The sequence below is a fragment of the Ictidomys tridecemlineatus genome, chromosome 4 (assembly GCF_052094955.1).
Source record: "Ictidomys tridecemlineatus isolate mIctTri1 chromosome 4, mIctTri1.hap1, whole genome shotgun sequence".
Taxonomy (NCBI): Eukaryota; Metazoa; Chordata; class Mammalia; order Rodentia; family Sciuridae; genus Ictidomys; species Ictidomys tridecemlineatus.
This window is the reverse complement of record NC_135480.1, coordinates 5,101,967-5,118,761: the sequence shown is the minus strand read 5'-3', so window position 1 is coordinate 5,118,761 and position 16,795 is coordinate 5,101,967. Positions and strand designations below refer to the sequence as shown.

At 36.6% G+C, this 16,795-nt stretch overlaps 1 protein-coding gene and 1 pseudogene across 33 annotated transcripts in view; one reads left to right on the top strand and one right to left on the bottom strand.

Moving 5' to 3' along the window:
• The window catches only part of Ppp6r3 (protein phosphatase 6 regulatory subunit 3), a 135,654-nt gene that overhangs the window by 13,079 nt on the left and 105,780 nt on the right, over positions 1 to 16,795 (top strand). For 26 of the 33 annotated variants that reach the window (XM_078045462.1, XM_078045458.1, XM_021731730.3 and 23 more), the window contains exons 2-4: positions 8,174 to 8,276; positions 9,098 to 9,151; positions 10,290 to 10,374. The exons of 4 other annotated variants lie outside the window; for them this stretch is intronic. In XM_078045462.1, coding sequence (XP_077901588.1) covers positions 10,354 to 10,374 — 21 coding nt within the window. In that variant the 5' untranslated portion in view covers positions 8,174 to 8,276; positions 9,098 to 9,151; positions 10,290 to 10,353. Of the gene's footprint in view, positions 1 to 8,173; positions 8,277 to 9,097; positions 9,152 to 10,289; positions 10,375 to 16,795 lie in introns of those variants that run through there. 3 more of the 33 variants (XM_078045453.1, XM_078045447.1, XM_078045452.1) reach the window with 3 other exon arrangements.
• Positions 1,927 to 2,026, bottom strand: LOC120890087 (U6 spliceosomal RNA; annotated as a pseudogene).

Here is a 16,795-nt window from a genome sequence, read left to right as displayed (position 1 = left end):
AGTTAGTCATGGTAGTGGTGCATGCCTGTAATCCCAGCAATTTGGGAAGCTGAGACAGGGGGATCAATAAGATCAAGGTCTGTCTTAGCAATTTAGGGAAACTTTGTCACAAAACAAGATTTTTTTTTTTTTTTTGAACTAGAATTTGAACTCAGATGCTCTACCACTGAGCTATATCCTCCGTTCTTTTTATTTTATTTTAAAAACTTTGAGATTGTGTCTGACTAAGTTGCCTAGGCTGGTCTCAACCTTGTCATCCTCCTGCCTTATCCTCCCCAGGCTTGCTCCATCATGCCCTGTACTATTTAACTTAAAAATAATGTTTAGATCATTAATTTTTAGCCTTTGTATGTGCTTTTATATACTTACATGTCACCCATATTTGAATAAAGTAGTGATTTCCTTTTAAGTACCACTTTTAGCTGTGGTTCATAAGTTTTGCTATGTAGAATTTTATCTTTTAGGTGGGAATGTGTTCATGATTTCTGTTATGAGTTCTTCTTTGTCTTTTTTTAATCCTTGTAATTTTTTTATACCTTGTTTTTATGTGGTGCTGGGATCAAACCCAGTGCCTCACGTGCTCTACCACTGAGCCAGGACCCTGGCCCCTTAGTCTTTGTTATTGATTGCTAACTTACTTTGTGCTAAGATGTGTCTAATGTGATTTTGATTCTTTGAAGTTAGTTGAGGTTTGTTTTAGTACTTGGTTTGTGACAGATTTTCTTCAATATTCCACCTGTGTTTAAAAGAATGTTTCAGGTTTTAAGGTGACGGTTTTTCATGTCTACCAGATGAAACACATTCATTGACTTCACATTGACAATAATATCCTTAACTAGTTTTGTCTGCTTGTTCTATTAGTTATGAGCTGGAGGGGTTGTTAAATTACTTGGTATGGTGGAAGATTTGTCAGATTCCTATAGTTCTCAGTTTTTGCTTTGCTTCTATAAGTTTAGAATTTTTGACTTACAGTTGGTCATTCTGTAAATCTTTGTCTCTAAGCATGTTTTTTTCCTTAGGGTGAAAATTTTGTCAGATACCACATTGCTATACCAAGTGACTTGATTGGCTAGTGTTTGCTTAAAATATCTTTTTCTGACCTTTTGTTTTCAAGTGTTTGTTTTGTGACTTTAACTTTTAAGATGTGCCCTTGAAAGTAACTGGATTGTGGTTTGTAAATTGTTTCTAAATTGGTGAGTTACTGCATTTACATTATTTGGGATTGAAATATTTGATTTATTTCTACTTTCTTATGTTGTACTTTCTTATATTGTACTAACATGACTTTTTTTTTCTGTTTTTCTTATTTTATGTATTGTGGGATTTTTTTCCCCCTTAAATCATATACTACGTTTGATGGTAATCTTAGATATTTTAGAACCTAGAGTTATCTAATATCTTTACCATTGTAAGAATCTTAGCATACTTTACACTTACACCAGTTCCCAATTTGTTTTCTATTATTGGCCTGTTTTCATTGGTGCACTTAAAAATCCCACAAATTAGGCATTTTCACATTATCATTCTTGAAAGTCAGTGTTGCCTGATGTCTGATTTCTGATGGAGGAGTGTTTCCCTTCGAACTTTGCTGCTGTTTCTTTTCCCATTGTTGCTGTTGAGATCATTTAGAAGTTAGTTGTCAGTTGTTCCTCTGTAGGTAATACCTACTTTCTAAGTGGTTTCTCGTTTTAAAACTTTGCCCTGTCTTCCTGAATTTCACTAAGAATTATTTACAGAAAGATTTTTATTTCTTACACTTCCTCTGTCTGAGGATTGGTACATTTCTTCAATTAAAAAAAATTTACTGTATATTGTTTTGATATTGTCTCTCCAACTTTTTCAGTTACCTTTTCCTGGTACTGTTTAGAACTTTCTTGTACCTTTTCACTTCATCTTCTATGCTTTATTTAAAAAAAATTAAATTTTTTTAATATGGAATGCTTCACAAATTTCCATGTCATCCTTGCACATGCTAATCTTCTCTGTATCATTCCAATTTTAGTATATGTGCTGCTGAAGTGAGCACTCTATGCTGTTTTTTAACGTTTTTTCATTGTTTCATCTTTCCATGTTATCTTCAAGGGCATTTTTTTCCAACTCCATCTTTGGTTTTAACAATTCTCTTTTCAGCTATGTCCAGTTTGTATTTTATCAATTGACCAAGTTTAATTTCATTCATTATACCGTTTTTTGGTACTATGGATGGAATCCAGGGGAATTTTACCCTGAGCTATATTCCCAGCTGTTTTTATGTATTATTTTGAGACAGGGTCTTGCTAAGTTGCTTAAGGCTTCACTAAATTGCTGTGGCTGAATTTAGAATCCTTCTGCCTCAGCTTCCCAAGGTGCTGGGATTACAGGCATATACCACCGTGCCTGGCTCCATCATATTTTTAAATTATTGATAAATTCTAATTCTTCACCAAGTCTGCGTGGTCTCTTATTCTGTAAGTATACTTCTTATACTGTGTTGTTTCAACAATATAGACCATATATTCTACAGGTAATACTAGTGTTTTCGTACTTTCTGGTCTGGTTTTTGTTTGTTTCTGGAAGCTTATTTCCTCTTTTATTTTTGAGATTGTGGTCACAGTTTATCATGTTCCAGTTCAATAGAAACATCCTAGCTACAGTTTTATCAGTGTTCAACAAGTATTTATTGAGCTCCTGTTATGGACAAAATACTGTCTGGATATTTAGTGTTTATCAAAGAATAAAATGGACAGTACTCCATGCCTTCATGAAGCTTTGCTTCTAGTGATCCTTCTGGGATAAGGATGGGGGTGACTACGAATTTTCTCCTTGTTTTTATCATTCCAGTTTTTTCTTTTTAATATTTTTTTTAAAGATGTTGATGGGCCTTTATTTTATACGTTTATTTATATGTGGTGCTAAGGATCGAACCTAGTGCCTCACACATGCTAGCAAATGCTCTACACTGAGCCACAAACTCCAGCCCCTCAGTCCAGGTTTGCATTTCAAGAAACACTTTAATATCTTATTTTGTGTGTGTGTGTGTGTGTGTGTGTGTGTGTGTGTGTGTGAGAGAGAGAGAGAGAGAGAGAGAGAGAGAGAGAGAGAGATGAGGATTGAACCCAGGGGTGCTCCATCACTGAGTTACATCCCTAGCCCTTTTTATTTTGAGACAGACCTTGGTAAATTGCCCAGGCTGACCTTGAGCTTGTGATCCTCCTGCCTCAGCCTTTTGAGGTCCTTGGATTACAGGCATGCACCACTGTGTCTGGCCTTATCCAGGGTTTTAAGATGTCTGCCCAGAGTGCTTCTCATGCTGGCCAGGCTAGCAGATATGTTTATTATTTTTAGGTTGCTAGTGTTATCTGCCAGTTTGGATTACTCTTTTGGAGTCACGCTATCTCTGAGTTACCAAGTACCAGATAGATGTTTTAAAATAAGTATCAGTATTTAAGAAACCTTAAAAACAATAATAGAGGATTTTCATTTTGTTAAAAGCTAGCAAATATGAATGTTTCCTTTAATATGAATTGTTCCTGTGTTGATGAAGAATTTCTTAGATTTTTTTATTTTTATGTGGTATTAAGGATTAAACTCAGTGCCTCACATTTGCTAGGCAAATGCTCTAACACTGACACCCTTTCTTCAATTTTCTACTCTTTTACATTAGTTAGCTCATTTTTATTTCCAAAAATAGGAAAAATTTCAAGGATAATTACTGTTTTGAAATGGAATCTTTTGATTGCTGGAAAACATTAATATGACCTTTATGTGACTCCAGCCAAGTACAGAATACCAAAAACAATGTGGAAAGGGGATGCATGTCAACATAGATTGAGTCCAATCGATTTTGAGGAAATTCAGAAAGGAAGAGTATGAAGGGGGTGGAGGGGATGTCTTGTAAGAAAGTCTTTTTTTAGGGCTGGGGTTGTGGCTCAGTAGTAGAGCACTTGTCTATGAGCATGTGTGGGCACTGGGTTCGATTCTCAGCACTGAATGTAAATAAATAAAATCCATTGACAATTAAGAAATTAAGGGCTGGGGATGTGGCTCAAGCGGTAGCGCGCTCGCCTGGCATGCGTGCGGCCCGGGTTCGATCCTCAGCACCACATACCAACAAAGATGTTGTGTCCACCGAGAACTAAAAAAGTTTTAAAAATTCTCTCTCTCTCTCTCTCTCTCTTAAAAAAAAAAAAAGAAATAAAAAAAACCAGTCTTAACTTTGACTAGTAAGTTAAAAGGAGGCAAATCAGGAACAAAAGCTCCATTGAGGGACCTAAAGGTGTGCAGATTGGGGCTAGTAGTATCTTCCAGTGGAGCCAAGGATTTTGAAATACATAGGCGGCATAACTTTTTTTCACCAGACTTTGAAAAGCAGAGTTTAATAATCTTCCAGGGTGGAAGAGGAAAGAATGAGAATGGATTATAGAAGATATGGGTTAGAGAGGGAGGATTAAAAACAAACATTGCTGGGCATGTTTTGTGTCTACCCCCGATAAAATCAGAGAGGGCCACTCCTGCGCTTACCATGCTATCAGGAATAGTTTTTCCCTTCTTGACATTAGTTACTAGTTTTAGTTAGCTTTTGTGTCACTGTGACCAAAATACCTGACAAGAGCAACTTAGAGGAGGGAAAGGGTTTAGGGGCTCAAGATTTCAGAGGTCCTGTCCATAGATGCCACCTCCATTGCTCTGGAATCAAGCTGAGGCAGAGCATCATGGGGACAGGGCTCTGAGGAAGAAGGCTTCATATTAGCTCATGGCAGCAAGGAAGCAGACATGGGTGAGTGTGTGACGGGTTATACCCCTAATGACGGACCTCCTCCACCCATTCCCCACCTGCCTACAATGACCACCCAGTCAGTCCATTCAGACTGGAATGGATTGATAGGTCACTGCTCTCATAATCCAATCATTTAACCTGTGCGTATAAGTGCACTAACAGGAGCTTTTGGAGAGTACCTCAAATCCATATTGGAACACTAGTTAAGTGTCTTATGTTTGGTTTAAACCTGCAGCCTGCCATTGCTCGCTTAACTACCCTTCAGATCTGGTAAATGTTACTTCTGTTTTGCTTGGGAATGCCTGCTAGTAAGCTGCTGTTTGTGCTTGATTCTTTACATGTTATTTTTTTAACTCTTTATTCTTTTAAGATGTGTGTAGGATATTCCCCTTTTTTGTTTCATTCCTTCCCTCTTCTCTCCCTCCTCCTCCATCTCCCTCCTTCATCTTCATCCTAAAAGATAGAGCAGCAGCCTCAGTCATAAATTGTCACAGAATTGCTGGTAAAGGCCAAACTGACTGTATAATGAATAATGAATATAGCTTTTTATGGCTTTGGCTGTGAAATCTTGAGTTGTAGGATACTGTGAAATTTTATTTTTTATTTCATTGTCCTTTTTCTATTTGGGACAGAAAGTTGTAGCTTTTAAGAAACTTACTCAAGTGCTAGGTGATAAATTTATTTTTGGGGAAAAAACATAGAGAAGGTTAAAATCTCTTCTGATTACCTTTTCCTGGTTCATTTCCCATCTTTTGCTGATACTAATTTAATGTCCACTTTCTTGATTTTTTTAAACATATTTTTGCATGCTTATAGGTATATCTGCTTATAGGAAAAATGTAGTGCTGGTTATGTGTGTTTTATAAAAATAACCATGTCCAATATGTTATATATTGATCTATTTCATTCTTTTAAGTTTTTTGTATACTGAGTGTACATATAGCCTTTCCCATATTAGTGGGCTTTAGATTTTTGTTGTTATCACCAGCAATTTTACTTGCTTTTAGTTTGATATAAAAAATTATTTGTTTTTAGAATCCTTTAAAACTACACTGTTTAATGTAGAAGTAAAATACTGTTATTAGCTGAGTTCTTTTGGTTTTTGCCCTTGCATTTAAAATACAACTGTTGAAGCAGTGGGGAGAAAACTTTTCTCAGAAAGCTTTTCTTTCTCCCTCCTGAAATGAGATTGACATCGATTTAAGTGCTATTATAAATGGTCAGTCTTTAGCAAGTCTTTTTAAAAAATTGTCATTAAATATATAACAAAATTTACATTTTAAATCATTTTAAAATAAACTGTTTCTTAGACCAATTTTAGGTTTACAGTAAAACTGAACAGGAAGTGCAGAGAGTTGCCATACATATTCTTATAACATCTCCTCATATCAACATCCTTCATGAGAATGGTACATTTCTTCCAATTGATGAACCTACGTTATAACATTATTGTCCATAGTTTACTTCAGGGTTACTCTTTATTTCTTTCCTTCCTTCCTTTCCTTTTCCCTTCTTTTCTTCCTTCCTCCTGGGGATTGCACACAGGGGTGCTTTACCACTGAGCTACCTTCTCAGCCCTTCTTTTTGGTGGTGGGTGGTACCCGGGATTGAACTTGGGCAATACCCCCAGCCCTATTTTTTGTTTTATTTAGAGACAGGGTCTCACTGAGGCTGCCTAGCACCTTGCTTTTGCTGAGGTTGGCTTTGAACTCATGATTTTCCTGCCTCAGCCTCCCGAGCCACTGGGATTACTTCTGTGCCTGGATTCCTCAGCCCCCCCCCCCCTTTTTTTGGTATTTTATTTAGAGATAGGGTCTTGCTGAGTTGCTGAGGGCCTCACTGAATTGCTGAGGCTGGCTTTGAACTCAAGATTCTCCTGTCTCAAGTCTCCTGAGCTGCTAGGTCTACAGGTGTGCACCACTGTGCCTGGCCCCAGTCTTTTTTATTTTAAAATAGGGTCTGCCCAGCCTGACCTCAGACTTTCAATACTCCTGCCTCAATATCCAGAGTTGCTGGTATTACAGGATCACTCAAGAGTGGATTTTTACAAATATGTAATGACATGTATTCACCATTGTAGTACGTTGTAATATCACACAACATAGTTTCTCTGCCCTAGAAATCCTCTGTTCCAATAAGTTCATCCTTCCTTCCAACCTCTAGCATTTATTGACCTTTGTACCATCTTTATATTTTGCCTTTTCCATAATGTCATGTAGGAATTTTTTTCAGGTTGGCTTTTTTCATTTAGTAATATGCATTTAGATTTTCTTTTCTTTCTTTTTTTTTTCTTTTTTTTTTGGTGGTACTGGGACTTGAACCCAGGGGCATTCTACCACTGAACTACATCCCTAGGCATTTTTATTTTATTTTGAGGGAGGGTCTTGCTGTTCTAGAACTTGTGATTTTCATGCCTCAGCCTCCCCAGGAGCTAAGATTATAGGTCTGTGTCGCCTTTTCATGGCTTGATAATTATTTCTGTTTCTTATTTCCCTTTTTTGGGGGCCAGGCAGGGGGCAGATACTCAGGATTGAACTCAGGGGCACTCAACCACTGAACCACATCCCCAGCCCTATTTTATATTTTATTTAGAGACAAGGTTTCACTGAGTTGCTTAGCGCCTCGCCTCACCGTTACTGAGGCTGGCTTTGAACTCAAGATCCTCCTGTCAGCCTCCTGTTCTGCTTGGATTACTGGTGTGTGCCCCTGTGCCTGGCATAATTTCTTTCTTTTTAGCATTGACTAATAATACATTATCTGGGTGTGCTAAAATTTTTTCACTTAGTTAACTGAAGGACATCTTGGTTGCTTCCATGTTGGTGGATAAAGATGCCTTAAATAATCAGTGTGCAAGTTTCCAAAAAGTCTGTACCATTTTTAATTCCCACCAGTGCTGAGTGAGAATTCTTGTTGCTTCACATTGTTGTCAGCACTTGGTAGTTTATTTTGACAGTTTTAATAGAAGTGTAGCAGTATCTTAGTATTTTAGTTTTCAGTTTCCTAATAATGTGTTGAACATGTTTTTGTATGCTTATTTCCTTCAGTGTATCTCCTTTGGTGAAAGTATCTGTGTCTTTTGCCAGTTTTCAGTTGGGTTATTCATTTTCTTACTGTTTTGTTTTCAGAATTCTTTGTATTTAACTGTTCATGAAATGCATCATATTTTTATCGGGATTCATTGAATTATATAGAGATAAACCTTCCTATCCATGAATGTTATGTCTCTCCAGTTGTTTAGTTCCTTTGATATCTTTTATCAGAGTTTTATAGTTTTCCTTATATTTATCTTGTACATGTTTTGCTATTTATTTTAGTTTTATTTATACTTATTTATTATTTTACTTTTGGGTACCAGGGATTGAACTTGGGCACGCGGCCACTGAGCTACATCCCATCTCTATTTTATATTTTATTTAGAGACAAGGTCTCACTGAGTTGCTAAGTGTCTTGCTAAGTTGCTGAGGCTGTCTTTGAACTCAAGATCCTCCTGCCTTAGCCTTCCAAGCCTCTGGAATTACAGGTGTGTAATTCCGCCACCGCTCCTGGCTATTTTGTTAGTTTTATACTTAAGTGTTTCATTTGGGGGTATGCTAATGTAAATAATAATTTTGTTGTTTTATTGAAACAGGGTGTCCTTGTGTTGCTTGGAACTCCTGGGCTCAGATAATTCTCATGCCTCAGCTCCCATTTAGCTAGGACTGTAGGCATGTGCCATGGTACTTGGCTGTAATGTGTTTTTTAAATTTCAAGTTCCATCTTAATTGTTGTATATAGGACCTTTGTATATTAACTTTGTATCCTGCAAACAAACTTGGTATAATCCCTTTTTAGTGCAGGATGTTGTGTGTCTACATTCTTTTGGATGATCATCTTACCTGTGAACAAAGTTTTATTTCTTTCTTCCCAAGCTGTATGGTTTTAATTTTCTTTTCTTGTCCTATTGCATTAGTTAGGACTTAAGAGTACAGTGTTGAAAAGGAATGTTAAGAAGGTATTTCCTTTGCCCCATTACTGATCCTAATGGAAAAGCTTCAAGTTTCTGACCATTAATTGTGATGTTACCTATAGATTTTTTGTAGGTATTATTTATCAGGTTGAGGAAGCTCCCTTCTATTCCTAGTTTTCTTAATTATTTCTCTTCTTCCTTGTCCATTTGCTGTTCTTGTTGCTGGGGATCACAACAAGGGCCTCCTGCATGCTAGCATTCTGCTATTAAGCTATATTCTCAGCCCCTCTATTCTTAGTTTTCTGAGTTTTTATTGTAAATGTTTAGTGGATTTTGTCATATGCTTTTTCTGCATCTATTGATAGGATCATGTGATTGTTTTTTTTCTTCTCTAGCCTGTTGATGGATGGATTAAATTAATTGATTTTCAGATGTTAAAGAGAGCTGAGGTAAGTAATTGGTTGTGGTATGTAATTCTTTTTATACATTGTTGAATTTGATTTCCTAATATTTGGTTGAGGATTTTTGCATCTATGTTCATGAGAGAGATTGATTTGTACTTTTCTTATAATATCTTTCTCTGATTTTGGTATTGTGATAATGCTGGTTTCATAGAATGAGTTACAGAGTATTCTCTATGCTTCTTTCCATCTTCTGAAAGAGACTGTAGAGAATTGGTATAATTATTTTCCTTAAAAATTTTGTTGGATTCACTGGTAAACCCATTTGGGCCAGGTGCTTTTTGTTGTTTGAAGTTCATTAATTACTGACTCAATTTTCAAAAATAAATGTAGGCTATTGTGTCTTATTTATTTAAGTTTTGGCAGATTGTCTCTTTTAAGGAATTATTTTATTTCATCTAGGTTATTAAAACTTTGAGCATAGAGTAGTTATTTCTTTATTTTCCTTTCAATTTTCTTTCTTTCTCTTTCTTCTTCTTCTTTTTTTTTTTTTTTTTTTTTTTAATGGTGCTGGGGATCCAACCCAGAGACTTACATGTAGCACTGCTTTACATGCTCAGCCTCTTACTGTTCTTTTAATATCCATGGGAAATGTAGTGATTATCCTGTCTTTCATTTCTGATGTTAGTAATTTTTTCCCTTGGTTAGCCTGGCTAGAAACCTATCAGTTTTATTGTATTCAAAAAACAAAAAAACCCTTTGGTTTTGTTGATTTTCTTTTTTCTCCATTAATTTCCTATTTTTAATTTTATTGACTTCTGCCCTAATTATTATTTCTTTCCTTGTTTTTACTTTGGAATTAATTTGATGGACTTTTTCTAGTTTCTTAAGGTAGAATCATAGAATATTGATTTTAGATTTTTATTTTCTAATATGTGCATTCAATGCTGTAAATTTCTAGCTAAGCTTTGGTTGCATCACATGGGTTTTGAAAAGTTGTATTTTTATTATCATTTAGTTCAAAATGTTTTTTTTCTCCTTTTTTTTGAACCATGTTATATAGAGTATGTTATTACTTAATCTTCATGCATTTAGGGATTTCCCCATTTATCTGTTTTTGGTTTCTAGTTTGGTTTAATTGTGGTCTGAGAGAACATTGTATGATTTCTATTTTAAATTTGTCAAGGTACGTTTTATGGCCCAGAATGACATCTATCTTGGTGAACATTCCATGAGAGTTTGAGAAGAATATGCTGATCTACCTGTTGGTGGTGGGTGAGACCATTGTATCCAGTTAATTAATGGTGTTGAGTTTAATTAGCCTTACTGATTTTTTTACCTGCAGGATTTGCCCATTTCTGATAGAGGGATGTTGAAGTCTCTAACTCTAATAGAAAATTCAAGCACTTACCACTGAGCTACCCTGTGTCCCTTTTGAGATAGGGTCCCACTGAGTTGTCCAGACTGGCCTTGAATTTGTGATCCTTCTACCATGGCCTCCTGAGTAGGTGGGATTAAAACAGGCCTGTGCCATCCTGACTGGCCTTCCTCATGTATTTTGATATTTACATGCACATTAAGGATTGTTGTTTTCTTTAAGTATTCATCCCTTTATTGTTATGTAGTACTTTTTTTTTCTTTTTTTTTTAGCTCAGAAAACTTTTCCTGCTCTGAAATCTGCTCTGTTAGCTGCTCTGCTCTTTTGACTAGTGTTAGCATGGCTTATTTTTCTCTATCACTTTACTTTTACTTTTTTTTTCTTTAATTATTTTTTAGTTGTAGTTAGACACAATACTTTATTTTATTTATTATGTGGTGCTAAGGATTGAACCCAGGGCCTTGTACATTCCAGGCGAGCGTTCAACCGCTGAGCCACAACCTAGCCCTCTATCACTTTACTTTTAATCTGTGTGCATCTTTATATTTGGAGTGGATTTCTTGTAGCTTTTTTTTTTTTTTTAAATCTACTCTATCTCTCTTACATAGTGTACTTAGACCACTGACATTTAATATAGTTTTTAATATAATTAGGAAACATCTACCATATCAATTTATGTTTTTGTTTATTTGCCCTTGTTTTTATTAATTTTTATTTTCATTAATGCATTTTTATTTTGGTAAAATGTGCACAAATTTGCTGTTTTAACCACTTTAAGCATATGTTTTTGGTTTTTTAAAAATTTGTTCTAATTAGTTATACATGACAGTAGAATGCATTTTGACACATTGTACACAAATGGAGCACAACTTCTCATTCCTCTGGCTGAACATGGTGCAGAGTCACACCAGGAGTGTAATCATATATATTTATAGAGTAATAAGGTCTGTCTCACATTCTGCCGTCCTTCCCATCCCACAGCCCCAGCCCTCCCCTCACTCCCCTCTGCACAATCCAAAGTTCCTTCACCACCATCCCCCATCCCCCATGGATCAGCATCCACTTATTCAAAAACATTTGGCCTTTGGTTTTTTGGGGGTTTGGCTTATTTCACTTAGTATGATGTTCTCTAGTTCCATTGATTTACCTGTAAATGCCATAATTTTGTTTTTTCTTTAAGGCTGAGTAATATTCCATTGTGTATATGTACTACATGTCCTTTATCCATTCATCTGTTGAAGGGCACCTAGATTGGTTCCACAGTTTAGCTATTGTGAATTGAGCTGCTATAAACATTGATGTGGCCATGTAATTGTAGTTTGCTGATTTTAAGTCCTTTGGGTATAAACTAGGGAGTGGAATAGCTGGGTCAGATGGTGATTCCATTCCAAGTTTTCTGAGGAATCTCCATACTGCTTTTCCAAAATGATTTGCACCAATTTGCAATCCCATGCCCTTGTTCTTTGTTCCTGTTTTTGTTCACAATTTTTCTGTCTTTTGTGATTCAATCATTCTGATTCCATTTTCTCTGCTTTCCTAGCATATAAATTAAGCTTTTTTTTCTTTTTGTAATGGTAGTACAAATATATAATATTCCTGGTTCTTCCTCTTTCTTTAACCATCTTTGTTGCTCATTTCATAAATAAACATTAATACCAAAGCATACATAATTGAGAATATTGTTGTTACTTTGGACAAATTTACCTGCTATCAGTTAAGAATAAGAAATGAAAAGATTTTGTTTTTTTGTTTGTTTCTTTTAGTTGTTGTTGGACACAATACCTTTATCTTATTTATTCATTTTTTATATGGTGCTGAGGATCAAACCCAGTGCCTCACACAGGTTCTAGGTGAGCATTCTACCACTGAGCCACAACCGCAGCCCCTGAAAAAAAATTTTTTAAATCTCGTTCATTGTCCAGTGCTCTTCTTTTTTTAATATGTAGAATCAGGTTTATGACCTATATAATTTCCTTCTCTGAAGTATTTTTTTTCAATATATTTTCTTGATTTTTTCTTTTCTGTCTAGGAAGTCTTTATTCCTCTTACAATTTGAACAATAATTTTGCAGTGTATAAGTTGGTGGTTTTTTTGTTGGTTTTCTCACAACCCTTTAAACATTTTTCTCCATTCTCTTGCTTGCATGGTTTCTAAGAAGTATATAATTCTTACTATGTTTCTCTATTGATAAGGTGTGCTGCCTGACCCCCAGCACCCTTTTTTGGGCTTCTTTCAAGAGTTTTTCTTTAATTTTCTGACTCTTGACTATGATATGCCTAGGTCTAATTTTTGGCATAATTTGTTCTCTTGAGTTCCCTGGACCTAAGATTTGGTGTCTTGACATTAATTTGGGGAATTTTCTTAGTCATTTTTGGTTCAAATATTGCTTCTTTTTCTCTCCCCCCATCCTTTCTGTCCAGGCACCACCTCATGGATGTGTTAACAGATTTTGTAGTCATTCCTCAGTTCTTGAGTATTTTGTTTGGTCCTCACCCCCCGCCATTTTTCCTCTTTGCTTTGCAGTTTTGAAAATTAGTAGTCATATCTTCAATATTAAATTCCTTCTTCAGCTGAATCTATTCCAGTCTCCTAATTGAGCCTGTTGAAGGCATTCTTCATTCCTGTCAGTGTTTTTTCATGGACTTGTTATCTCTGCTTTTATATTATCCTTCTGTTTTTAATCTGTTGTCTTAAGTTTTTGTACTAAAGCCTTTATCACATTAGTCTTGGTATTAAGAATCTTCTTGTGTGATATCTCCACCATTCCTGCCATCTGTGACTCTGGTTCTGATGCTTTCTCAATTTTTTTAGACTGTGGTTTTTGCCCTATAGTATGCCTTCTAGGTTTTCATTGGAGGGCGAACCCAATGCTTTTGGTAAAAGGACCTGTGATAAATAGACCTTTAGTAGTGTAACCAGTGGGGTCTGGAAGTATTCTATAAGGTTGTGACTAGTTCTTAGTCTGTTGGTCAGCCAGTGGCCCTGGTCTGTGAACTCGGCCAGCATTAAATCTGCCCCTGTACCCTGCCATGTCTGTTAGGCTCTGGTAAAATAGTTTTCATTCTTTCTTTCAGGACTGATAATTTAACCCAGGGGTGCTCTACCACAGAGTTCTATCCCCAACCCCTTTTTACTTTTCATTTTGAAATAGGGTTTTGCCGAGTTGCTGAGTCTGCTCTCGAACTTGTGATCGTTCTCTCTCAGCCTCTCAAGTCTCCTAGATTACAGGCATGTATTCCCATGCCCTGCTCTTCTCTTTTTTCTCTTCCCTTCCCTTCCCTTCCTTTCCTTTCCCTCTTCCCACTCCCCCCCTTGAGATGAGGTCTTGCCATGTTGCTCAGGCTGCCCTTGAACTCCTGGGATCCTGATCTTCCTACCTCAGCCACCTAAGTAGCTGGACTACAGGTATGCACCACTGTTCTTATTCACAGCTACAAAATCATTTTCTTGAGAACAGGTCTTGTTAAAAACAAAATGCTCTGGTATATTTCAGTGCTCTAGAACCATATTCCATACTGTTTCCTTTTCCCCTTTCCCTGCCAAAAGCAAAAGGTGACCTTTCTCCTGGAGGTAAAAGCATGGGGACCTTCTGTCACTGGGTCTCTCCTGGAGTTTTTAACCCTAAGTTGTGCACGTAGTTCATTATAGCCTCCAGCAGTTAATTATAGTTCATTCACACTGTACTGCCACCCAACTCCAGGATGGTTTTCATCTTCCCAAACTGAAGCTCCATACTCAGTGAACACTGACTCCTCATTGCCCTTTCCACCCAGTTGCTGGCAACCACCACTCAGTCTGTTTAGGAATCTGACTATTTTAAGTACCTCATGTAAGTGGAATCATGCAGTATTTGTCCTTTGTGACTGGCTTCAAGCATGTCTTTAGTGTTTGCTCCATGTTACAGTATATGCCAGAATAGCTTCCCTTTTTAAGTTTCAATTATATTCCTGTGTGTGTGTGTGAGCGCGCGCTGACCCATTCATTCATTGATGACACTACACTGCTTCCGTCTTTTGGGTAGCAGGGAAAGATTGCTGTGAACATGGATATGCACATATTTCTTTTGGGGGGTATATCCCCATAAGTGAAATAGCTAGATTATATTGCAATCTTTTTCCCCCTTTTTGAGGAATTATCAAACTTTTTGTGTAACAACTGGTCTACTTTACTTTCCCGGTGCATTGGGGTGCCAGTTTGTCCACATTAGTGCATCTTTTTGATGTACATGTGAACTGTACAAAGGTATTCAAAGCACTATTGGTTGCTTAAATATTTCTGGTAGCAAAATCCAGGAAAGAGTTTTCTTTGTCTAATTTCCAAGTTCTGTGATGCTATATTTTCCTGCCTACCATTTTTGACTTTAATTTTGTTCCTGGCCCCTTTCACATTTTATTCTTCAGCTTTTCTTATTTTCCATACTGCCCCTTGGGAGAGCTCTGCTTTCAAGGCCCATGTGTACCTACGATGCTCACATCTGTCATGAGCCCCGATGTTGTTCTCTCTTCTTTTCAGTTTGAGTGCTTACTAAGTGTTTCCACCCATGCTCATTGTATTCCCAGTCAGTTACGACCCTAGTAAAGTAGTGTTAAGTGCTGCTGAACTTGAATCCCAGTGTTGCTAAACACTAGTTTTTTGATCTCTTAGTTCCAATATCCTGTCTTGCATGGTAAGAGTTATTATGAAGATTATCTAATAGTTCATGTAATGTTCATACATAGTTCATCATACATGGATTATGGATGTATATCCATTACTACTTATCCTTTGTAAAACAGTTTTTTTAATATATATATTTTTAGTTGTAGCTGGACACAATACCTTTATTTATTTATTTTTATGTTGTGCTGAAGATTGAATCTAGCGCCTCACCTCACAAATGCTAGGCGGGTGCTCTACAGCTGAGCTGCAACCCCAGCCCCCTAGTTTCTTTTTTGATAAATTTCCTTTTAAACACCATGAGGTATTTTTATTTTTAAATCTTGTGTATCATACTGCTTTTTAAAAAACTACTACCCATGTACCGTGTATGTACAGTGTATCAGCAATAGATGAATGTACTGTGGTCCCATACTTCCCTCTCAATATTAATTAGTTTTTTAACTCTTTGTGGTTTGTTTGCTAAATCCCTGGATAGTAATACCTGTGGATTTTTCACTAAGACTACTAATGAATAATTAGTGAAATGCTAAACATTTTCAGGTGTTGGCTTTCATTTGGTTTCTCCTTAGAAGAGTGCTGTGTTCAGATCTTTGGACTGTTGCCAAGTTTCAACTGTTTCATTGTTCCCACTGGGCACTAAAAGTGACCCTCTGGGGTTTTGAAAGGGCTTCATTTTCATTCCTGTACTTTATCATCACTCCCCTCTTGTGTGTACATTTCACAAGTCCTCCCAAACAAATTTTTTATCAGAAAAGTTTGTTGCCATGTAATAATGCTTTAATTAGTTGATTTCTTGGACTTGGTGTTTTCAACTATTACAGGAGATAAATCAGATTTATTCAACAAATGTTTAAGTGCCTGGAATGTGCCAGGTACAAAAATGTTAAAGAACTGCCTGGGACATATGAGGTCCCCTGTAAATAATAGTAGCTGTTGTGTAGCTCCACCTGTGGTATAGGGTTTACTTTTAACATTTTCGGAGGCACCACTATGGAGAAAGAAGTGTGCCATTTCAGAGTCCTGACACAGCCATTTCTTCTGATATCTGGGTCAGTTAATATCTCTGTAACTCAGATTGTTGCCCCCTCCCACCAAAAAAAAAGGAACTTACATGATTATTGTGAAGTTCCAATGAAAATGTGACTTCATTTGGTAAAGTGAAGTTCAGATGCTGAAGTCCTTAAAAAACAAACATTTCTTAGCTTCTTTGTAAATATAGATTGTATCATCCTTTTATTGAGAAATAATAAACATGCTATAGAGTTCACCTGCTCAAAGCATACAATTTGATGTTTCTTAGTATATTCACAGATTTGTGCACCTGTTTCCAGTCTCCTAGAATGTTTTTTTTTTTCGATTTTTTTTCAACTTGTATATGCACACAATGCCTTTACTGATTTTTATGTGTTGTTGAGGATTGAACCCAGCACCTCACTGAGCTACAACTCCAGCCCCTATCCAAAAATGTTTTCATTACTCTGAAAAGAAACCTTGTACTCTTTACACTCCTATTTCTCTCTGTCTCCCCAGCCCTAGAGGTAACCACTAATATACTTTTTTTTTTTTTGTTTTTGAGCAAGGGGGATTGGACTCAAGGGCACTTGACCACTGAGCCATATTCCCAGCTCACAGGGTCCCACTGTGTTGCTTTGTGC